General features: G+C 36.8%; 1 protein-coding gene across 1 annotated transcript; it reads right to left on the bottom strand.

Annotated features, from left to right (window-relative positions):
• Window positions 1-708: 708 nt before the first annotated feature.
• On the bottom strand, window positions 709-24480 carry LOC135075177 (uncharacterized). Its single transcript, XM_063969536.1, has 4 exons — window positions 24142-24480; window positions 8006-8141; window positions 1318-2432; window positions 709-861 (listed from the first exon to the last, which is right to left on the bottom strand). The coding sequence occupies exons 1-4, from the start codon at window positions 24388-24390 to the stop codon at window positions 712-714; spliced, it is 1650 nt and encodes a 549-aa protein (XP_063825606.1). The 5' UTR covers window positions 24391-24480; the 3' UTR covers window positions 709-711.
• Between the last annotated feature and the right edge of the window lie 1710 nt (window positions 24481-26190).

The raw sequence follows: 26190 nt of genomic DNA on the forward strand, positions 1-26190 counted from the left end.
CTCAAAAATTATATCTTCTATGATGATAATGACATTTTATTCTATACCGTCTGCATATGTGAATACTAAAATGCAGAATAAATGACGAAATTAAGAAAATTATAAAACAAGTTTTTTTTTATCAAAATCGATTTTGCTGGATTATGTAGAAAGGAACAATAATTAGACTAGGTACTCCTGTAAAAAAAAAAACAATGAGACCCTAGTACTAACCGCTGTCACTACACGTGTTTTTCTGGATCTATTCGTAATCAGTGGGCTTAGTGCGACTTTATATCGATCGTGACAATGACATGCATTAAATGTATGATGATTGTACAGCGTCCCTAGCAGATACTTTCAAGAACTAAAATCTTAAACTTTATAGATCTTTTTGACGCACTCGTTAGCGATAGCGACAACGGTAAATTCAAACTCGCACTAAGCACACAAAAAAAAACTTTCTCAGTTAAATTACTCCAAAACTATTAAAATTCGGATTTTTTTTAAAATATCACGTGAGATTAGGGGGTGGGGGAGGGGGTCAGGCAAAATCTCACCAAATCTCACCAAGGGGGGCGGGGGGGTTGAAAAATAGCCAAAATTGTCTCACGTAATTTATGGACGCCCCCTAACCAATTAAAAGTACCTATGACTCTGGTGCTTGATTTTGGTAACTTTTCATGTAAGATTACTTAATTTCGATGGTTTCTGAAAATAAAAAATAAATTTTCAGGTAGCATTTATTTCTGTATTCGACGTGCAGATGGCGCTAGCAAGTGCTGCGTTGACCCTCCGTCGCAAGCGCAGTGCGGCGCGGTCTATGCGCGCGCGCCGCCCGTACCGCGCGCACTCAGCCACCACCGTCGTGTTGCACGACTCCTGCAGGGAACACGATAGCGTTATTTATTACAAAGGGTTTCTGGGAAAATAATGCTGGTACCGCTAGCTGGGCAACCTTAATCTGTTAAGTCATCGTGGTACACCGCAAGCGATGTTTTTGCCGAATACAAGAGAAAACTAAATCGTGATGAGTTCAATAAGGTTCACATTGTTATCATAAACATCAGCTAAGGAAGTTAATTAATTTACAAACTAGTTAATTATTTCGTAATGTGAGAAAATGTCCGTTAATTACCCCCTAATTACAAACAATTACTTAATTTTGTGACAGTTAAAAACAGATTGTAAGCCCTTGTTGTAAAATAAAATATAATTGATTTATAACACCACCTTTCTATTTTCTCACTCAGTCTTGAGAACTTATTGTTCAGGATGTTAACTACTTTACGATAAGTGTGTTGAAGGACACGCTTTTCAAGTAATAGTCATCCTTACCTTATAATGATTTAGTTGCACTTCATTGTACGGAGCTGACCAACCGGCGAATCCTGAAGTGCCGATACTGGACAGGGGGTAGTGGTTGAACGCAGTCAGCACCTTCCTGGTCACCATCAGACTCTTACTGTAGTAGCCAACGGGGCTCACCATCGCCGAGCTCACAATATATTGCACCAACTTAGGTACCGGTAAGTCTTCATTGCATCTAGACCTATAATAATGACGCAAATCCTTATCAATTTCTTTATAATCTATGACTTCATTACTAATCGTATCATCTACTAATTCTATTTCACCTATTCCTAGGTCTTCTTCTTCTTTGATTCGGACGTCATCACGTTTGACGTATATTTTGCTCTTAGACTGAAGTTTTCTGTGTTTATATTTCTCAAGTCCTTGCATGAAGCCAAAAAAGAACACATTTCTCACCATGATTGCTGAGTCATGGGCTGGGTCCCATCCGACCTTTTTCAGTCTTTCTATAAGTTCTGGCAAGGTATCAGCTACCTTCGGCAATATAATTTCATCAATATCTAATGGTATAACAAATTCTGATTCTCTTATATTTCTGTATAAACAGTCATTATAAGTTATTATGTGGTCTCTTCTTCTTTGCCAAAGAGATCTTTCAGGCTTATATTTAATAGGAACATGAAAGAGTCTAACGTAATCGCTATCTCGATAATGCTGTAGCACATTCTGGCTTGTTTTAACTAGCTTATCAATGTAAATATCAATCTTATCCACTCCGAGTATTTTATTAGTTTCTATCCATTCTACTAGTGACTGTGATATGTCGTTGCTGAAATCCATATCTTTGACGCATATTGTGAAATTTCTTTTGTGTTTGACTGTTGTTGATGGTTCCAAATAGAATGCGTTAGTTGGATCATCACATGGTTGGGTAACGACGGATACGAGGGAGGGCCGATGTAGAGGCTCGATGAGAGGACAAGAGAGTAACAGTGGTGTTTCTACTCCGATGGAAGTAGCGTCCCACTCATGCCACCAGACTTCCAATGGTTTTGCTGCGACCACTTCCACTGAGTCATCGTAAGGGTTCAAAATACGCGTCTGGCAGAACAGAGTTTGTTCGGTGGGGAAGTTTCGACCTGTGAACAAAAGTTTCTATTAAGTATGTTAAACTCATCCAAAAGGTAGCTAACATTAGACTAAGAAAATGCGGCACTAAAACAATATCATCTTATCCTCAAAGTGCAATGAATCTTACAAGAACCGTTGTGATTCTTTACCGTTGTATCTCATATTGAGCATCCCCATTACCGGACTTATATAATAGTAATTTGTTCGAGTCATTTCCTTGGGCACCCGGCAGAGCGCAAGGAACCGTCATTACAACGGGGCTTGAATTGCTGCCTTGCCACAGGACGGCACTTCCTACAGGGAACTAGCGAGATCATGAACCGATCTTGCGCTACCTTTATCTTAGAACAGAAATCATTTAATAATATGTTATCATTTGGTATTATTGTTCGTTCTTCCGTTTCAGCCAACTGACGTCCACTGCTGGACAAAGGAGGAGTTATGATGTCCATTGGTGGCATGTCAGTTTTGAGATAGGCACTAATCGGATGTGTACACTTTTCAAATAGGTTCATTATAAACATTTCACAGCGTTATCACAAAGTTTACTTGTTTGCATTATACTTTCAATTAGCTAACATCGTGCTTACTTTTTATTGCATTTGTTACAGCGAATTAAAAGCACCAGACACTTGTAAAGGTTGCCCTCAAAATATTGCTTGCGTGTGGCGCGACTTCGTAAAGTGAGAAATAAAGCGAAAATGTTATGCGGGAAGCGGTTCAGTCAAGCGAGAGTTGTATAGCGAAGTTTTATTGTCAAAACGAATGACATGGTAATTTCGCGTGGATCTTTTTGACATCGTTTCGCGAATTTCTCATTAAAAAGTAGCAGACGGCACAGTATGGTATACTTTAATACTTTTAATCCGTTGCCACAATATAGGGGAGGCGTTTTATCTCGCCGGGAAAGAATTTACACGACGTGTACGCTCGCCCCGCGTGACAAATGAGTGTGCGCTTATCGCGGCCCCGTGGCGTACGCGCATACTCGCGGACCTTCTGTTGTGTCACTTGATATAACGCACCTTTAGCGAGAACAACCCGATAATGCTGTGCTGAAGTAAAGCATGCTAATGACCCTTTTGTACGAGCTGATAGTGTTGATAACATTTTATTTAACCATGCCTTCATGGAAACCCGTATATTTTGTGAAAAGCTCAGGGTTGGCCTGAGCTTTATTTACCAATTTAACTAGAGATGCGATTCTTGTAGAATTAGCGTTTATTTGGTTTGTCAAAAACACAATATCAAACATCTTGCCCTTAACTGGTTATTATATTGAATTAAAAGTAATAAGACTCTCGCACAGTATTACAATGATTAATGCAATGTTTGTACGAATAAAAAGTAGATTGTCTTCGGCGCCAAGAGGCCAAGTCTATCGCCACGCCTTATCTAAGTGCGGGGGCCAACACAATTGGTTTTTAATGAGACAGCAGCGGTGACTTATTGTAGTGTTACCGAGAAATAAAATTGTAAAACCTCCCTATTAGTTCACGTGATTAAGTTGCGATCGACCACTTACTTGTAAGTTGTTATTTTTCTCGTCGACGCAGTGAAAATACAAACGAGCGGTCGGATATCACGTCCGCCAATAATTATGGTGTTGTTTTATCACCACTCGAGATTTCGCGGATGTCTTTATTGGCACCGATTGTGTCAGGGTTTACCCCCTATTTTATAACATCACGTGCGTTTATAGCACGCTCACATGCACTGAAATTATAGACTTGTTCCAATGTTTGCATTGCGTTGCGAGGAAAGGGATTTGGGCCGTAAATTTTTATACAACATAATCACGTTTAAAGTTCACGTAAAAAGTATTACAATATATGCGTGCTTTGCGTTAAGGCTTCGGCGTAATGCCTATTTATAACTAATTTACATAATAAGTTTAAACCGCCGGGGAGGAATCGAGACCTATATAATTACTAATTATAACAACACTGCGGCCCCGGGCGGAGCGCGTGCGTGCATCTCAGTTCAAATATAACTTAATTGCTGATTATGTTTATATCACAATTAAGATAGCTCCTTCATGGTTCTTAATATGTATATCATAAACTAGCATCATCGCCTATTCCTGCATTTATGACATATAATATTTTTATACGGCGATTTTTGTGAGATATTTTAAATACACCTGTAAATTACGTAGTTGATAGCAGCATTTAATGATACTTTAATAACTGCTTAATAAATATTGTTGCTTGCACCATTTACACGTAAGTATATCTACCGATAACGTAGTCCACAATTACGTAAATATGATATTGAAAAAACTGCGCGGATAATTACAGAGTCCAGGCATTCTGGAGTTTTTGCTACACTGTTGTTTTAGCACGGGAGCGCCAAACGGCAGTACGAAACCACAGATAGACGGTTCTGTACAATTTTTCAAATTGCAGCGTTGTAGGTAGGTGATTTGTATTGTTATATGTTCGCGAAAGCTGTACATTCGTGTGTAATTTTTATGTGAATATTTGTTCCGAATGGAAAATTATCGAATGTCCTACCCTTATGGTAAGAACCTAAGATTAAGTAGGTAGGTAGTTAGGTACTTGCATTATAAACAAAACAAGCAATTACTGAACCTATTAGTTTTAATGTGTTTGGTACATGGCGGTAGAGTCTTTTACAGAATTTTACAGGGGACCCATAAAAGTTTGAATAATTCATCATAAGTCTGATTCATAGGTACTAATTAAGCCCTCAGTAGGTGCATGTGAAGGGGCTGTTCATAATGGCTTGACAATTACCGCGCTCTTTGGTTAACGACGCGTTCTATCTTGCTAAGCTTTGGGTGTGCCTATCATCAACACATTCGAATAGACAGAGGTGTATCACGTATTTGTTCAGATGGATAATACAAATGGAGTGGTCAAAGCTTTACATCAAATTAAGCTAGGCCATACAATTGATATTGATACGATAGAAATCTTGAGTTTCAGGGGGTCTAGTGGAGGTGACGGATTTAAAGATTTGTTAAATAAGCTAAAAATATAATTAGTGACCAAAAGGCTCACAGTTGTCTCGGACAGCGAATCCATTTGGCTACCTTGAGAGAAATTTAACTACACTCGCGAGCAAAAGTATGGAATCACTTACATGAAGTTGTTTCCACGCGATCTTGTGTACTAACGAATTTGTTAGTAACAAAAAAAGTGACACCATTTTAAAGATTAAACTTTTAACTTTAAATTGATACCAAATTTATTTAAATTACATCAGTATTTAAAAAGATATCCCGGTTAATGTGAAGGAGTAAGGAAAAAGACATGTATCAACTCTTTGATACGTCGCGAGTTGCGGCCTATTTACCCCCTACAAAAGCACGTGTTTTCGGATTTTGCTTTCACACGTTGATCCTTACACATCTCCGCTTCTTTTGACACTTTACCTGGGATTCTACACCTTCAGAAGCAGCACAAATCGTTGCACTATTGCAAGAAGAGCTCAGCCAGCGGGCTGTCGCACGTCAGCTCCACATAAGCCAGTCCTGGGTTTCGAAAGTTTTAAGACGCTTTCGGGAGACCGGTGGCTTTATCCCGAGACCAAGTTCTGAACAGCGCCGGTGCACATCGCAGAGGGATGACCGTTTTTTCATGTCAACCTCTCTATAAAATCGTCAGTTGACTGGTATCGACGTCCAGCAAGAGCTCAGAAATGTTCGTAGGATAGCTGTTAGCAAGTGGACAGTTCGTCTAAGATATAAGCAATAGAATTTGACTCCAAAAAGGCCTGCCACGGGCTCGAAACTGACGGAAGGTCACCGATAAGCACGCTTTCAATTTGCTCGTACACATCTCGATGATAAGTCGAGCAAGCCACCCCTATAAGCCACTGTTTCAGCGAACCAGAACTGCACAAATCTCTCCCCAGGCCGCCTATAGACCCGACCTCTTCGACTGCTGCACTGCAAACACAGTCTGCATTCAACGGAGAACAAAACTCGCCTCCATTACTCGCCTTCCCATCAAAATAAGTGCGAGCTAATTGAAAGCGTGCTAGTCGGTGACTTACCGTCAGTTTCGAGCCTGTGGCAGACCTTTTTGGAGTCAAATTCTATTGCTCATATCTTAGACGAACTGTCCACTCGCTAACAGCTATCCTACGAACATTTCTGAGCTCTTGCTGGACGTCGATATCAGTCAAATAACGATTTCATAGAGAGTTTGACATGAAAAAACGGTCATCCCTCTGCGATGTGCACCGGCGCTGTTCAGAACTTGGTCTCGGGATAAAGCCACCAGTCTCCTGAAAGCGTCTTAAAACTTTAGAAACCCAAGACTGGCTTATGTGGAGCTGACGTGCGACAGCCCGCTGGCTGAGCCCTTCTTGCAATAGTGCAACGATTTGTGCTGCTTCTGAAGGTGTAGAATCCCAGGTAAAGTGTCAAAAGAAGCGGAGATGTGTAAGGATCAACGTGTGAAAGCAAAAATCCGAAAACACGTGCTTTTATAGGGGGTAAATAGGCCGCAACTCGCGACGTATCAAACAGTTGATACATGTCTTTTTCCTTACTTCTTTACATCAGCCGGGATATCTTTTTAAATACTGGTGTTATTTAAATGAATTTGGTATCAATTTAAAGTTAAAAGTTTAATCTTTAAAATGGTGTCACTTTTTTTGTTACTAACAAATTCGTTAGTTCACAAGATCGCGTGGAAACAACTTCATGTAAGTGATTCCATACTTTTGCTCGCAAGTGTAGTTCATTAATAGGTTTTGATAAAGCACCTAATCGGAATACACGAGTTAAATACATTGAAAGTCTAAAAGAACCCTTACAGAATAATTTCCTTGTGCATCGTCTATTCCTCTTTTTGCTCAGGAATGCGTTACTTATACACTTTATATATTTTTACCATACTACATGTTATTAGAATTAAAATGTATTAAACTTACACGATAGGAAAGTGTTTAGATTATAATAAAACCTCGATAGCGATAGCTTTCAGCTCACGAAAAGAAATTAACATTTTTACTTTACTATAATGCGGCGTGCAGCGTTACAAAATATGCAAAATGGGCGTGCTTTTGCAAAGATTATCGGTTTATTATGTTAAGTGAACATGTAAGGGGCATAAAGATTCAAGATTTTGATATAAATAAGTAACTAATGTTATTATATCGAAATAAGGGTAATTAGGTACAGTATGGATGGTGTATGGACATAGACACCAGAGTTTGCGACTAGCCTGCGGGCTTTGTTGGTGGTTTGATGAATTGTTAAACTTAGGTGACAGTATTAGTAAAGTTCTTGAGTGAGGATCACGAAACAGTATAGTTTAGGCAGGCCTCCCACTTGGTGGAGCAACGAACTGGTATAGGTCGCCGGAAGCACCTAGATGCGGGCAGCGCAGGACCGGTCGTTTTTAAAATCCTTGGTAAGAGGCATTTATCCACCAGTGGATAGCACTATCGGCTGGTGTTGAGAAAACCAATTCTGTAGGCTGAATCTTACTATGACCCAGATCATGATTCAGCGTTCTGCTACGAGTTTGTAATAAATTTAAATTGCGAAAATTGAGTTTACTTGTTTATTTAAGTAATACTAAATATTGTTTTTATAGCTCACCTTCAAAAGTAGCCAATATCCGCACGTATCGCTGCGGGGTCCGCTCGTCGTAGAAGGCAGCGTAAAGCGATACTTGGGTGCCAGCGACCCGCTGCCACGAGGACTCCGGTTGCTCTCCTGGTGACCATGTACGGTTCTGAAATAAAGGTTTTGTCTAAGATTCTATGTGATGTAAAAACAACTTGGCCTTCATTGGTTGGGTTTTTATTGGCAGTCAAGCTGTAGATCCTGGCTACACAGGAGTTGCAGCGGTGGGAACGAAAGGTGGGAATAGTCCCGTAATGTAAAAACAGTTTGTTCTGTTTGGAAATATACATAGGTACCCGAGGAAGGTTTTGGAGATCCGAATTGGAAAACTTGCCCGGAAAATCGTGGAAACTGAAATCCACTTGAGAAAGTTAACCGTGTCACGGGCAGAAGCTAGGTAGTTAATAATAAATACTTTCAATACTGAATTTTAGCAAAAACTGCAGTTTATAGTATCCTACATTAACATTCCTTAAAACAATTATAAGAAGTAGACGCGTGTCAGCAACAGTTTGTTTAAAAATAAAAATATACAAGAATACGGGTTCTGTTTTATCTTGATGAAATAAACACCGATAACAATTATCCTTAATTACAACGAGCGAATTTTATAAATTCGATATTACAATCCGGGAAAGAAAGATTGTAATTTGATAAACCCTCATAATTGGTAAAATCACACAACGGTACAGAGCTTACCCAAATAAGCAAGACCTGCGTATTTAAAAAAAAATAAAGCATACGATACGATAAGTGATGTACTAGTAGTAGGTTAAATTTTCGATTAAATTTCATACCAAGTAAATATAAATCAATTATTCACAATCAATCATAACAAACTTAACAAAATATAAAAAATCTGTTAAAATATCAAAGCTCGGAAGCTAGACAATGTAGATGCCTAAAACTAAACATAGCGACGACAACTAAGGTTAAGGTTAATAGGGAAATTCACAGTCAAAATAAATGACCCAGTTGCAACAACCGATGCTATCAACATAATGAAAAGATCGCGTTTTTGCACTTTCAGAATTTTTCATACCGATAGGTTTATTCGATACAATGTATAATATCGATAGTCTTGTAAATCAATAGAAAATTTAGCTTAGCACTATCGTAAAAGCTTTCATAGGTCAAGCAACGTTGGTGGTTGCAAATCTTTATCGCGTCGCGTGACACCACGCAGATTTTCGCGATCCGCTAGTTTACTGTATTTATTTTAATTTCGCCACAGATTATTTAAGTGCAGCATTCGTGGGAAACATTGGAATTATTGAAATTTGCAGTGATATTTTTACAAACGTAATTATGTAGTTCTGTATTACCGGCCCCGGTGTGTACCTGCCGGTTTATTATAGGACAAGAATCGTTTGCAAAATGCTTTTTTTCACGACTGCAATAAGTACGGTATATTTTTTCAAGTGTAATTGTGTATGTTTCTTTTATTGCTATTTTTGCCCAAGAGCTGCCTGGATTGTAACGTAGCTGTTGATTTCTTGGTTCTATGATTTCTTGTCCATACAGATGGAACACAACACAAGTCTATGATGGAACTAAGTCACATTAAAATGTTTATGTCGGCGAAGTTTTCTAATTTAGTACGAGTAATAATAAATAAACATAAATTACATCTAATATTATTATATACTGGTAATTATTAGGCATGTAAGTATTAAATAGGGTTTCTGATTTCTCGACTTATTTTTTTTCTCGAGTTTCGAGAATTCTCGAGGCCAAAGTCTCGAGTTTTCTCGGGTCTCGAGTCTTTTAATAAAAACTGAAATCGGTTGAAATTTAATAAAAACACGGGATTTTTTAATCTAATATACCTACTTTTATGCACAACAATCAATATTAGAATTTAGTACCACTTATTTTGGTAAGGAAACAAACAAAAAATAAAATCTTCTTTCATATTTAATATTTACTAATAATCATAACAAAAGTCATTAAGTCGCGTGTACTTTAACCCTTGGTCACTACTCATGGGTCAGTGAGACCCTGCCAACTTTAAAACCTACGTTTACTGGTAATGGCCCCTAACGACTGCGAGTCCCCCGCCCGTGTATTTTCAATACGGCGCTCGCTGCTTCGCATGGTGGGTGTTTCCAGTGGATCAGTGCATTATTCGCGCCAAAATAGCAAAGACAGGGTCACGGTGACCCTTGAGTAGCAGGGACAGGCGATAAAAAAATATCATGTGATATTTTTTTTTGGTTCTTTTTATGTGTAAAATACAATTTGTTTGAGGGTTTGTTTTGTAATTATTGTGTAGCTTTTTGTCGTCGTCTTTTTCTTCATTTTGGTTTGGTTTGTCATAGGTATAGGTGGTAGAAATACGCTCACGGATGTAGAAATTGTCAATGTTTTGTTGCTTGATGATGGTGATTTTAATGAGGTGGATACTTCCACGATACAAGGCCCCTCCACCTCTGTTTCTTTACACAGCATCAGTAAATCGGCCAAACTTCCTACGATGGCTTGATATGAAGATATACCTACCTTACGCTCAGCAGCGAATTTGCGATAAAAAGATTCCCCGACAATTGCGTCTGATAACTTCAAGGATATACAAACTGCCTATGCCTGAAAGATCTGTTCCAGTTGTCTCTAATGTGGTATCTAAAAGGAAACTTTGCAGCATTTGTCCCTATAAAAAAGATCGCAAACCCAACAATGTTTTTTCTTCGTGTAAAATACCCATTTGCAATCACATGCTCAATTAATGTTCCTAAAAACTGTTTAGTTAACAATTAAAGTTGTTATTTCATTGCATTATAAACCCTTTTTATTAAATAATGTGTTTTACTCCATAATCCGCAATAGTTATGAAGATATACAAAGTTTTATAGCAGGGTCAAAATGACCCTTAAGTAGTGACCGTGTAAAAAATATTTTGAGTAGTAGCCAAGGGTTAAGAATAAATAATAAAAATCTGGAGCTACAAATGAATCACTTGTTCTCTAAAGAACACAAGTCCAAATAGCAAAATTAGTTTTATTTTTTTATTAGTTTTTATGAACAAAAAAAAACTTTTTAATAAATTTTTTAATTTGTCACAAATAACGACTTGAATTGAACTTTACGAGGAGGCACGAGTACCTAACCTAACGTCTGTTAGGTAAGGTAACTGTCTAGTTAACAAATTTTTCAGTCTTTAAATCAGTCAGAGTTAAACAAACAAATATCATACTCGTTGGTGAACATTATTACTTAGTTTCGATTGAGATCATTACTTGCAAATCAAATCAGTTAAAAAAGGAAAGACTAGGCCAGTCTAAAAGCAACGTTGACCTATTAAATAATTAAAAACTTACTTTTGTCTAAGAAAATAGGCTTTCAAGAATATTAAAGCTTCAAAATCGAAACTCGAGAATTCTCGAGCTCCGGTAATTTTTTTCTCGTCTCGAATGAAGCCAAATTTCTCGAGTTTTCTCGAGTTCGAGAAAGCTCGAGCAGAAACCCTAGTATTAAAGTTAAAATCATTTTAAAGTTAAGCTTTAGCTAAAGATTTTACTGTTGCATAATTTCATGTTTACGACCCTAACGATAAATGCAGATGTTAAGAAAATTACCCGGTGTTACACGGCTAGGATACCGTGAATCGTTAGAGCGAAATAGGTGTACTAACTATAAAATAGAAAAAAGTCGACTAAATAACTATAAAATCGAAAAATGTCAATAAAACTCGACTTTTCGGTAACTTTCTAAATAGGAAGTTATCAACACCACAAACTTTTTGAGATAAAGATGCATCGATGATTATTCAATTAGAAATTAGTTCCGTTGATTAATTCTGTTGTATTATCCATTCAATTCTTGTTATCCACTTATTCACTTTTTTTTTCTGAATGAATTTGCCTTATACTTTTTACAAATTGCATAAAAATTCGACCTCTTGTTCCCCCCACAGCTGAAACTGACTCCATAGTAATCTAAAACTGGTAAACATTGAGAATAGGTCACTATCCTGTAAGTTAGAAGCATAATATCCACTTCTCTCCTTCTTAAAACGGGAGACAGGCTAACTAGAACGTATCATAAAGAATTGGAAAATTAGACAAAATTAATCCTTGTTATTGTAGTCACCCACACTTTTTATTACAGCAATGACTGATAATGCTAAAGGTTGAATTTGATGAAACAATTTCCTCCCACTTTATCCCGTTCAAGTGCAAGACATTATGTGGTTATGGACTGATAATAACACATCTTCATATGCTCTTATCGCTGAGTGCGAAAGCGTGAATGTTTGCGCTTACGCACCGAGTAATTGCTTTAATCATACTTTTCAATACGAGTTGGAAATTGTGGGCACATTCATCACTGCACCATATCCATCCTCATTGCAATTCAATTCACACTGTGTACTCAGTTTGTATCAGTTATTATCATAGAACGAAGATCGGATTGATTAGTGAGATTGATGTAGTTATGGTTTGTGCAAAGTGGTCTAAAAATACTGCAACTACTTGATATAAATAGTTTTACGTAGAGCATTTTAAGAAAAGCAAAAATCTTTTGTTTGTTTCTTTCAATAATTTGAAAGTACCTACCTAATGGAAAAATGACCATAACAAAGTATTTTTAATTAAATTTCGACGCCTTAATCCGCGGTTAACAACTAAGTAATGTAGTATCAATATACGATTCTATGCATGCACAGGTCCTAGCTGTCAGACAAAAATCATTTAACATTCCAAGCTAGGTATATGTTTAGTTTATCGTTAAAATTATCTATTATTTTTGCGATAAAATGATTTTATGCGTTTCACTGTTGATTAACTTCGTTAGGCTTTCCTCGTTAGTCTGGGCAGGCTTTAAAATCAAGATGACTTTGAGTAATTTATCAGCTAACGACATAGACGTGTTTGCTTAGTAGAAAAGCTATTCAGTTAGTCATAATATTAACAACCTGATATTTTTAATTGAATCGCCCACTAGTGTTTAAAAAGTGCGTACAATCGCCGATAAATATTGCTTTTGTGCAGCAAAATGCAGTTCTCACCTTCTCACAGAACCCAGTCTTATTGCCATACCTACTTGATAAAGGATATCCCGAGTACGTAATCGCATTAGACGAAATATAAATCAGATTGAGTCGGGCGAACATTATTCATACCACTTTAACTCTGATATACGACTTAAGCATCGTTGTGGTGGAAGTCGCGCACGCGTCAAGTATTTTAATCCAGCTATTTGCGTTAACTAGACATTTTAAATATTTCCTGCGAAACAGGATCTGTGGGAAACCGATTTGAACTGGCAAGATCAAACAGGCTAATGTTAGATACCTGTTTGTCGACAGCGTTGGCGACGGGTCTATGTTTGTCATTGACGGACGACGATATGTGCACCATATTATTTGTTACACTCAATGCTTATATTGGCATTAATGCCAGCACATTGTACCATATTATTTGCTACATTGCTGTGTCATCTTGTGCCGTAAAGCAACTTTTTTATGTAAGGACTAGAGAGTTAAATAAGCTTTGGAAAACCACCAACTAGGACGATGAAAGTAAACGCAAAACTTAAGCTTTTAAAGCCTGGTCCGTGAGCACGTAGAATTTTGTCCAATGACCCCAAGCTACCCATCCTTATCGCTCGCGTGTAATTATATTGCTGTCGCGACTGTGCGATGGGCGCCCGCAGTGAGTGTGCAAGCGCGACAGCAACATAATTACGCGCGAGCGATAAGGATGGGTAGCTTGGGGTCATTGGACAAAATTCTACGTGCTCACGGACCAGGCTTTAGTAGCTTTTTAGAATAGAGACGGATGGTCGCAGTAAAAAGCAGTGAAACTGACTTAGTGATTTTATGAAAGTAGGAATACGCTCCGTTGGCAGTAGGAGGTAGATTAACTTATTTATGTAGGTCTGTTACTGAAGTCTGTTATGTTACATAAAACAGTATTTTTTTATTATAAGTTTTTAAAACTTGGCCGCTAACAAGGGCATTTCCCCGTTTCATAATAAGACTTGATCTTTTTAAAATTATAATTGATACCGGCAAAACCTGTAAAAACTTGATGCGAATCTAATGAACAGCTAGTGGGTAATAAATTAGCATAGTATAATATAAACATAAACTAAATTAGGACGATGGATTAGTGCGCCGGATATTGGCCATTATGAGCGAGCTGGGCGACGGAAGTGTGTGCACTTATCATAATATCCATGAATAGGAGACACATAAAACTGTTGGAATAATCATTGCACTGCTTTACTGAATTTGAATAATAAAGCAATAGAATAAAATCCTTAATTAATAATAAAAAAAAAACTTTACAACTTTACAAAAGTGAGCAGGACAAAAGTCAGTCTTACATTTTGCAGTACCGCTGACGGAAAATTTTATGACAACTGCGTTGGAATAAAATTGTCAAATAAGTACCTAAAACTGCTCAAAACTTTTATTTGAAAGAGCCACCATGTCAGAGAACAGCAGAATTTTTGAAAAATGTTTTAAAATAAAACTATTATTCCAATCCCTTATTTAATTTGCGATAAACAGACTTATCAAATTTTATAAAGCATAAAGGGCGTAGTAACTCTATTTTCTTCGTTACTTCTTCACCTACCAGGTTAGAAATAGCGACAAGTTTTTTTAAATATTATTTTACGCTCTTAACTGATGTTGATCACCTGTGTTTAGTTTATTTATCATGCGCATATCGAGATTATTCTGCAGCGGATATTGGACGTAACAGCGACGGAAGTGCGCGCGCATCGCATCAACAAGTAGGTACAAACGACCGCACAGCAAGATAAACACTGTCACCTTAAGTAATTGTAACAGGTGCTCCTTTGCAACAAAAAGTGGATCTTATTTGCTGACGATGTCTAAAGAAGAGCTGTGAAATCTCCAAAATGGACATTGAATAATTAAACTAGCTGTCCCTACGACTTCATACGCGTGGAAATTGTTTAAACATTTCCCGTTTTAGCAACATTATTAATTGACGCTCCTATTCATCGTAGCGTGATCTTATTTAGCCTTCCTCGATAAATAGGTTTTCCAAGACAAAAAGATATCTCAAATCGGACCAGTAGGTTAGCGCGTTAAACCAAATAAGTAAACAAACTCTTCAGAGTTCAGCTGTTTAAGAAGATGAAAATTATATTATTTGTGACAAAGCGATGATGTCATGCATGAGACTGCCAAATAGATCAATACGTACACAAGTCACAACTTTGTTCGTGCAAATCATCTGCTTCGAAAACAATGGTAGTAAAAAGTATGACAGGCAAAGTCACGAAAAGACTCTCAATGAACTGCACAGGACCTACGTGAGGTCGCCCCGCGTGCACTCCGCATGACAGCGTGTCCTAAAATATTGGGGACACCGTTACTCTATCTACTGACCTTATTTTAACAACGGATAACTTATTTAACTTAATATTCATAACTCGTTAATAACTGTTAATTCAATATAATTTAATATAAGTGCTCGTAGTAACGTAACCTTAGGAAAGGCGTAGTAAGTAGGAGAGAAGATAAGACACTAAGCAGGTTGGTGAAAATAAAAGATGTAGGTTGATCTTGTGGGTTAACTTAAAAACCAAGGATGAGCATAGCTTTGCTTATGAAAGTCGAAAGTTATTAATATAAGAAAGGAAGAAGCGAGCTTAGGTGTAGTTACATTATTTTGCAATAAAAATGTCATAAGCATTTAACATCGCGGTAAAAAAAACCTACAAATTGAATTACTTTTTCCCCTACCCTTTGATAATTTTGCGGATAATTGCCTGACACTTTGAGAACTTTGCGGATAATCGCATTTAGAAGCCTGTACGCGAACAAAGGCAGCGGAAATTACGCTACATTCGATTGTGGCCCACACCGCGTCACGTACGGCAATTGCATAGTTCACGCGACGTGCGCTCGGATGCGATCTTAGGATCATCACATACATCATTATTGCGGACGTGACGCCTGAGATGGAGTTAATTTGCGCTCCGTTATAGTATAAAGTGACAAAGGTCATATAAGCTTTTAACGGGCATAAAAGTACATATTTTTCATTGTTTTTGGAACTAAAGACAAGGAAATAAAGTTCAAAATATGGTGGGAACTACATATTTCCCATTGCCGTATAAGTGGTTAAATATGTTGGAAACTTAATTTGAAGGCGACAATTAAAAAGCTCAACGGTGTCAGTGCTTGACTTCGACTATCGAAGGAAATCGAAGTGATCTCCGTCAACCGCCGAACTATTTTGGTGAACCTTCACCTAACACAAACATTTTGTTGGCTAAAGCTGCAGGGGTTTACAAGTTTGTGCACCTCAAATTAAAAATCTTTGCATAATTTTAACTTCAGCAATATTACTTACTAAAGTGACTTGAAATGTTGTTATGTCAGTACAACACTTTTTACAGCACGAAGTACCGTTGAACAAATGCATTGCCTACGCACTCTTATGAAATATTTACATTGCTACGTAACATACACATTAGTGACATTTGTATGGGACTGCAGAGGTCTGAGCATACACTGACCCATGTCTCATACATTTTTGCATGCGACTTTGTAATCTGAACATACCTTTATGCAAAACGTGCGTACGCGGTAGTCAGATGCGGTTTGCCTACTTCAAAACCTCATCCTAACTACAATACTCGAAGTAGTTATAAAATATGACTCAGGTTAGGTGGATTGTACAATCTTACTTTAACTTTAACAAACGTCAAAAATCTATCAAACTCCATACAAAAAACACCGGTAACCGTTAAAGTTACGGTCAAAGTTAGGTGGTGCAAGTTGCAACTCAGCCTTAGTTGTTTCTAAAGTAAGCCACTTGTAAAGACAAAGTTGAAGAATTCATATTACATGCTGCATTCATTATTAATTAATCTCTATGAATGCGTTAAATAATCTAAAAGCTACATCTGCTGCCATTTATAAAACCTAAACCAATTTGTTATTGATGTCTATGTTAACTAGTCATTATTATTCGTATGATTAATTGAGGCAAAATACACTTCAAGAGCATGCCGTTGATATATTAATAGCAATTTTTATTGCCACATAATAATATCGTATGATGAACGAGCAAAGAATGTAAAAACCTGATAATGGTCAGACCTCAAATAGCAGCAATGTGAATACGGGCCCTGACTTGACACGTACACAAAAAGATTGCCTCTTATAATCGAAATTGCAATTTTCATAACTGCAAATAGTTACTGCAAAAATTGCTAACCATCAAGAAAGCATTATCGTAAATCATATTTTCGCAAATCGACCAAAATTATAAGCTATTATGGGATTTTTTGCGATATTAAATACGAATCTTGCTCGGTATATTTCAATTCGGCGTCCACGACAGCAATTGGCATAGAGCTATAAACAAAGTGTTCATTATTTAAAGCGATATTCTGGAGATTGCGTCATGTTTTATAATATTTAAATTACCTCTTTTTTGTAAGTCGCGTAGAATGCTTCATCATCACCAGCATGATGATGTCCAAAAAACTAGACCAATTTTTAAAATATCGTGCGTATTTCAAATCTCAGGTCGTGTAAAATGTCATAAGACTGCATTCGATTTCTTTTCACCCGTATAATCCACACATTGACAAAATCCATTAAGCTTAATACTTAAGTTAAAATTAACATCTACATTATTTACGACTGCTATTAAAGTTTTAATTACGTATCTCGATATCATTATTACGAATAGCGATAGAAGTATCGATAAGCAAGCAACGCATTAGAACCTGCTAATACGAAAACGATATTCATCTTCCTGTAATCAGGTATGGTCTTCTAGACCGACTACCATTAATTGTGTTATTTTATTATGGTTAGGTAGTAGACGAGACTACTTTACGTTGGAAACATTGTATATTTGCCAAGACCCTTTCTTTTGGGAAAAACGTGGAGTTTTCCAGTTAAAATTGACATCAATCGAAAAGTCAACATAATGTCTTCAAAAATGCCAGTTGGCATACAATGCCAATCGGTTTATAAGAACGAGAACACTTGTTAGTTAACGAACATTATATGGAACAGAATAGTATTGAAGGAAGGGTCCCTCAGACCTTTGCCTGCATTTATATTATTCTAGTAACCACGAGTATAAAAAGGTTAGCTTAATTTAGCCCACTACGGGTATACTTTATCTCACACTTGATTGAGCATTATACAAACTAGTAGTTTCTATTCGTACCGTCGTTCTTCTAGAGTCGCCTTATATGTCACTAACTTGCTTGAGTTGCTTGAGTTGTTGATTGACACTAAGTGCGTAGAATTTTGAAATGATAATGAAAGAACATCATCCATTTTGGTCCAAAATCAAAAGTGCCGGCCAAAAAATAAAAGTGCTGTATTCTGATAGAACACGTCCGCCTTAGCATTTGTTACTAAGGCACCAAAGCTGTAGCACCACTACTGTGCATCGTAGTATTTGAGTTCTAAAAGCCTGTCTTTTTAACATTTACTCTGTCTTCGTAATTTCAAATGAAATTGCCTACATGTCTCTGCTTTGAAGACAATTGTAAGTAGTAGCTTATCACATGTCCTAATATTAACCGAGCTTTTAAGTCCAAGCGTTTACAAGCGCCGCAAAACGCTTAATCTGTAAACGGCCGAAGTTCCTACGATTACTACCTATTTGTGGACGTCTGTAATATTCCCAGCTCGCACTTGACGTGTTTTTCCTGTGCGTAATAACTGGTAAAGGCGGTTAGCTAATAATGGAATACTTCTTATAATGATTACGCTATGATCATTCTACACATAGATTAGATTAATCCGCGGGCGCTAACTTCCCACTGCCAGGGCATTCACTCAGACCAGCACATATTTTATATATAGTAGCTTGGTAATTGCAAAAGATTTAATAGCATGTACATTTTTAGTACCGCCGTAAAAAATAGGAAAAAATATTTTATTATTATTGAACTTTAGAAACTTGAATGAGTGTTTGTTCAAGTGTGTTTGTAGAAGACAATAAAAATCCATGGGAAAATTACAATCCCATATATCTTCTGCTGTGGGTAGTAACGAGCTAACCCAACCTCTCATTAACAAATAGCACAGCCTACGTAATAATTTATTGGTGTCTCTGAATCTAGTATGAACCGTGAATATAAATTATTTATGTTGCTTAAAGAACAAAAATTCTAATTGAAACCCTAATGGTAAGAATGTAATAATTCAAATTAATTTTTCCAGTAACATTTTTTTAAACAAGTTACGTAAGTTTTTCAAAAAGCTTACAACTAACTTCATTTCATCAATGCCGTGTGATCAAACAGATGGGATTACGATATGAAATTCCCGTGATCTTTTGGTGTTTATCCCAACGCATCATGGGTGATTTATTACAGTCATAACACGAATTTTGCAATGTAGATATTTTACAGAAACCACAACAACACACTGGGAACTGTTCCTGCGCTTTATGGTTGTTTTTGAGCCTAACATAAACATTAAACTACCTTACGCGAAACATAAGTAACGAATAAGTTTTAAATATTTATTATTCGGATTTCAAGACCTTTCTGGAGGATTTTATGTATTTATAGAGTATGTGACATACGAGTAGATAAGTGAGTTGATAATCGTGGAACGCTTCGGATGAACACGCATTTATTTTATATCGGAACTGCATAGTAAAAGGTCAATCATGAGAATGTAGAGTCGCTATTACTATGATGATACTACATTACAATAACTCATCGTTTAAACTTTGCTCGGTTAAGCGGGAGATGCAAAGCGAGATTTAATTAAAATCTGAACATTATTTTTCGTGTAAATATGAAAACAATTCCTTGGGAGAGAGCTTTCAGGATCGTTGCATAGTTATAAAAGCTCAAATGTATGCAAGCGCTGTAAATAATGCAGCCGACTTCCCCGTTGCATCCTATGCATGCGAGAGTTATGCACGACCACAGCACCGACTTAAGGCCACAGGCAAACTGGGCGATTGAAGGACCATAGAAAAAGCTGCAGAAATTCGGAAAATTGCAAGACTTTTATTAGGGGATAATACAGAAGAAAAATTACACCTGAATGAAAATTGGTTTATAAAAAGCCGAGCCGAGGGCATTGGATTCTTTAATTTTACGAAGGATGATTAGTAGTTTATATTTTAATTTTTGCTAGTGTTTATTTATACTAAAAACGTATTATTAGGGTAAGGGTTTAATATTCATTGATATTTATGAGCTCGCGTTAAATTAATATGAAAGTTTTTAGATAACTATAAAAATATAGTAACGTTTGTTTTAGTGACCTTTTTCTGGCAATAAAAATAATAATAGTTGCGCTTTTGTTCTTATATCTACGTATTTTATTATCTTTTTGTCAGTTTAATTTGAATTGTGGAAGATAATTGACTGGTGGTTCTAATTATTTTTCATGTAAACTATATATTTATTTTGCAGTAGTTATAGAAACATTTAAGTTATAGGGCTGTAATCAGTTAAATTGCAGGTTTAGTGGTCTATAAAACTGTGAAATGTCAGTTTATGATAGAGGTTCCTTATTTATGATGGAGGTTATTTAGAAAATTCATTTAAAGCAAGAATGCGGTAAGAATTTAAACAAAAATTGGCGTGTCTAAACTCTCTTTAGAAAATATGATTTGTTTTATTATCAGAGTAGATATCCATTAAAACACTTGGACTGTAATTATATTTTTGTCTTGAAAATTATTAGCTGTAAATTTTTACCGGGAAACGTTAATTTCAGTATGTTTATTGTCGTTGCTTTTAATAGTGTCAGTTTTATTTGACTGAAACTAGAAAACTACATATTTTAAATAATTTATATTTTATACTTATTACCTAATCGAAAAACAATCGAAAAATGCTGAAGTTTAAAAAAAAACAAGACATGAACCATTTTTCCATTTAAAGAGTGCTATTGCAAAATTTCGGCGAATCGTCTAGTTTGCGTAGGGCCTTAATCGTCCGGCAGCGGTAGCGGCGCGCTATTAGAAATGCCCGTAGAGGATATTGATTTCGATTTATTTTCCGTTCGTGACCGGCATCGGAATAGATTATCGCCAACAAGTGTGGATGCAGCTCAAGCCGAAAGCCTTATTAATGACCTTCATAGACATTCAGATTGGCTATCGCGATTATGGATTTGAGTCGCTTTCATCAAGAGAAATATAGGTAGGTACATAGAGAAAATAATTTAGAAGATTGAATGGGAATACAAAGTTAATAATAGCATTTAGTGAGGCAATTTATAGAGTGCTGCAATAGATGCAGATGCAATAAAAGATTGATTATGGGGAATATGGGGTGCCATTATCAATTTTACTAGCTGAGAGATAGGTTGAATACTGATATCTTAATTTATACATAAACTGCTTGTCGATTAACAAATACTTAGAAAGTTATTTTAATTTTAGAAATATTCAAAAACAATTATTGTCACCGATTTATGTTTTGAAAACTGATATGAAGTACATTTTATAATATCGGAAAAGAAACACCCAAGCTTTTAAAAGAGTAACTTTATTAAATTCTTCTTATTTGTTCATAATGTTCAAAGTTGCTATTACACCCGCTCTGTCTATATCACTCGCTATTGCGACCCCTAAGGCGGTCGCGTTTGGCGATTGTGCGATACCGCCAGATCTGTATCCAGCAAATTGTTTATAGATCACATTTCATTTGTTCAAACATTCTCCTTCCATACCACCTGTCAAAAAGATATACAGCGTGTTCTGAAAACGATCAGCGTGTCTGCGGGACGCCTATTGTTGTTGCTGTCAACTTTGTTGTTTTACGTTTTGAGTTCGACGTCCTTACGAAAGTGTAGAAGCCAGTAACGCATGAAAATTTACATAATTTTGTGTTTAAATGTAAATGTTATCGTCGATTAAGGTTTTTTTGGCCGGATTTTGGCATGTGTCTGGGATTCCTTAAAAATATTTCGTGTTTTTTAATCTATTTTGAATATAAATAGAAAATAATATAAATATATTAGTCGGTTCAAATCTTCATTAGTAGTTAAATATATCTCTAAGAACATCAAACTTATCCGTTACTTATAAAAGACGCGTTTTGCATAAAAACAAGATACCTACTTTAATAAATAAAACTACGGTTAACCGATTCCCCTAAAGTAGGTTTGATCTTGAGGCCGCGCTATTATATCAATGGCCACTATGATATCAATGGCGGCAATGATTGAATGCATTTCTGTTTTTGCCAACTTTCTCCGATTTGTGGTGTAAGCGAACTCATAAACTAGAACCATTACACACCAGTTGACCGTAAGAATAAGTAGAGTAAGTCTTCGAAGTGGAATTGTAAGTTTTTGTGATGGTTTCACTTTCAGAAACCTTTGTATGAGTAAAGTAGCGAGATCTGTAGAAATGTGGGGGAATTTGGAGCTCAATTTGCAATATTGTTCCATTGTAGGAAGTAGGAAAAAGCTGTAGGATTTAGTACAGGACCGACGTTTGTGGCCTATGGGCCCGTATTACGAAAGGACGCTACGAACAAAAACTCTATACAGACTCAAAAATACATTCAAGCCTTTCAATTTATTAGGCAAATCTCAGGATAGACAGATGTAATGTGGATAAGGCTTACGTTTTAAAAGAGTTTTAGATTCGTTTGAGAATGTGAGCCTTAGTAATTATTATTATTCTGTGGCTTTAGTGGATAATTCTGTGCTAAGGTGGTAATTACACAGTATGTGGCAAGTAGTATTTTTGGTAATACAATTAGCCATTTTCATGCTGTTTAACATAAATTAAACGACCATCTGGTCGTTACGAGTGTATTGTTAACAACCTGTTTTAGTTCACACACGACTTAAAAAGTTGAGAACTACCTAACTAATTGTATGTAATTATCAATTTATTTGAGAAGATTTTACCCTTGCCTTTTGGAAGCCCAAATAAAATTGAGCTTTTAAAATTGCATTAGAATTTTTGTATCATTAATTTAAGATGATTGTTATGATAATCACACGTTGATAAAAGATTAGTTAGAACAATTACTTACTACTGAAGTAATAAAAGAAATAAACTCTGTTCATTTTTCATTTCCCGAAAAATTTCAAAAATTTATAAATCGTACAAACGGCAGTGTTTAAGCTTATAAAAACTGCCCCATACTCTCTGTACACGTAGAAGTTAATGAATGAAAAGCTAATAAGCTTAATTACTATTTTTTATTGAATACAGACAAAAGAGAAGACTAATGGGAAAACTGTAATCAGTAGCTCCCTAGCGAAATAATGGGCCATAGCGAACCAGGCGACAATGCCGTGTTCTTGCACCGCCTCTCTCACCCATTCTTGTCTACGGTATTTGCATAGACTCTATGAGAAACGACCCGTTCCTACCTTGCTAATGATTTATTTGTAAACCCACCTTGTAAATTACCATCGTTATCTGAATAAAACTTTACTGCAACCGTATTTCTCGTGACAAACCGATGTCAAGAATAAAAAACATCTAAAATTGATTTTATTTTGTTCGCATGTAAATTATACGTTGTATTGCGTGCCCCATTAGCCGCATAAAAAGAAACTTGTTCACTACACAGAATTTAATTATAAAGCGATAAATTAATCCTACGAAGGTATCGGCAATAAAACATGTAAAACCCAGAGCAATTAATTAGAAACTTTTACAATAGAACAAGACAACATTTTATTGCCATTTTATAGATGGTCAGATCAAAACAATTTGCCAGGAAGTGGGCTCATTTGCATATTGGATGGAGTTTGATGCTATCGACATGCTGAAGAATAACAATTTGTATGGTAAAGAGGCATTGTTTCTTGCAAAAAAGAGTTTATTGCCAATCCCAAGGAATGCCGGCACACACTCCTAAGCGCTAATCCAAAGACGTTTATGAGATTTATATGAGTATTGAAGTATAAAATAGTTTTATTGCGGTCGTATATTTTCATAACTGCTTTCGTTGTCATATACAATATTGAGATTTAAATAATATTTGCATTTGAAATGACGTGATTGCCCAGCATTAGATTTGCACGAGTGATAAAATTTATAGTTTTACCTATCAGCGATCCTATCTTATTTCTGCAAGTGTATCTTGTTTTGCTTTACATTAGGCGGGAAACACAGATTTAGCCAAAATAATGATTAGGTACTAACAATGTAGGGTACTTCCGGGTAGGCCGGCAGCCGGTCGCACGTGACCGGCGAGGGGCGGTCCATCTCGGCCTGCTTGCCCTCCGAGTAGGCCACGATGGTCCTCATGGTGGACAGCCTGCCGGCCTGTCGCCGGCCGCCCCAGCGCAGCGCGGGGTGCCACTCGCTCACCGACACGAACCAGCTCACGCAGAACACCGTCACGCAGGCCAGGACATACTTCGTCCTTATAAACTTCCTCGCACACAGCATCTTCCACTCTTAAGTCATACTTCCGCAATGTTAGACGTTAGACGCGCGTGCGCCGACGGACGCGGCCTGCGCGCATGCGCTCCGGGCGCCTCACCATCGCAGACTGCGCCGCACCAGCTGATACGCTATCAACAATGCGTCCCTCACGGCTAATCGTTCTAAACGCTTGCGGACGTGGAAATCTAGTTTTCTATACCAGTTTTTACCAACGATTCCTCTTTTGAAACGAGCTGAAGACGCATCTGAACGACCACAAAAACGTCAGATTGAAGCAATCTCACGCGGAACAAGAAAATTTTATGGCAAAAACTCGACATACTCGTCCTTCTGGTGTAATTATTACGTAAGATCGATTATACAATGTAGCATACAAATTATATGGGGAATCGGTTGCCTAGGGCTTTTCATTGCTAAGAGTGTCGCTCGACCAGTTCACGTTCACACAATCATTATTAGAAAAAAATTATGAGTACTGTGAGATGATATGTAAAGAGGCAGGGAGGATTAAATACCAGTCAGAACACGATGAAAAATAATACAAAACTGTAAGTAACCAACAAATTGCTTGAACCATTCAAAACTGTATCATTTAAATTGAAAAAAAAAATGCAATAAAATTGCGAAAACATTTCAACTTCAATTGCGAAACATTAAGAGCGAGACGTTATATATGGAATTATATCAACGGCAAATAAGAACAAATGTACCCGATGATTATTTAAAAGACATGAGTCGTTGTTCCCTCGTAAATTACTTAAGACAATTTAATAAACACATCAAGTCTTAAACGCTTTTTCAATAGCTTCAGATTACATCGGAAGGTATTAATTTGGCGTGTAGTGTACAGCTACTGTGCGGCGGAGTAATTGTAGGTGGCTCTCTAGTCTAGGGCACCACAGTAGTTTAGCAACGATGTACCTATAATTAACTTGGCCCCACCATTGTTCGGGTGGGGTATTAAACATTTTCGTTAATACCGCAGCGAATTGGTAACTAATAACCAAGTTTAACGTTGAGACATAATTCATCAAGGAGACGAATTAAACATATAAATTTGCTTCGTGCTTCATGGTTATCAGTTTATGAAGAAGTAATTTTAATATAGGGGCATTACAATGGATGGTTGTATTGTTATAAATTAAGAAGTTCGAAGTTAAAGGTGTTCATTTTTAAAAATTGGTAATCCTTTAGGTCAACGAACGACTCATGTAAATCTGGTAACATTTGAATAGAAACAGCATAATTTCGTGTTTATTTCTGTATTTCTTTCTGGATTGGTTTCATGAAAGTCTAGCTAGTGATGGAAAAGAAGTGAAGCATTAAATTACTTCCTCCGTTCCCACAAGGAGTTCGATCGAACGAAGCGTAAAAAGCTAATTGTCCAGCTGTGGTTGCCCTCCGATATGCAGACGGATTGTAATAATTGCAAACCAGACCATGAGATCTGTGGCAATAAAAATAAATAGAATACATGTTCAGTTGTTGACCTAAAGCTATGTATGATCAGCTGAGCTCTTATTTGTCCAATCTAAGCGCAATACTGTGTTATTCCAATAATAGGAAAAAGTGAATCGGTACACACGATTAACGCGTGAATTTCGTCACCACTCGTGCCGTGCCTGATGGACTCTGGGTATCTACTAAGCATACAGAAGAATTGACATACAGAAGAATTGAAATAGTTCGTAAGAAAAAAGACATTTAGAAGCAATAGCTTGAGGTTGTGGGATGTTATACCTACTAAACTCTATCTATACTTACTACTAAACTAAGACTAAGTATCGCACTCGCTGCTTCATG

Source organism: Ostrinia nubilalis, chromosome 10 (assembly GCF_963855985.1).
Source record: "Ostrinia nubilalis chromosome 10, ilOstNubi1.1, whole genome shotgun sequence".
Lineage (NCBI taxonomy): Eukaryota > Metazoa > Arthropoda > Insecta > Lepidoptera > Crambidae > Ostrinia > Ostrinia nubilalis.

Excerpts from the sequence above, each read along its gene's own strand:
- LOC135075177 (XM_063969536.1), bottom strand. The coding sequence starts at position 24,390 with ATGCTGTGTGCGAGGAAGTTTATAAGGACGAAGTATGTCCTGGCCTGC. Across the intron at positions 8,142-24,141 it reads ACCCGGAAGTACCCTACATT|AACCGTACATGGTCACCAGG; the intron begins GTTAGTACCTAA and ends CCTTTATTTCAG. Across the intron at positions 862-1,317 it reads TGCAACTAAATCATTATAAG|GAGTCGTGCAACACGACGGT; the intron begins GTAAGGATGACT and ends TGTTCCCTGCAG.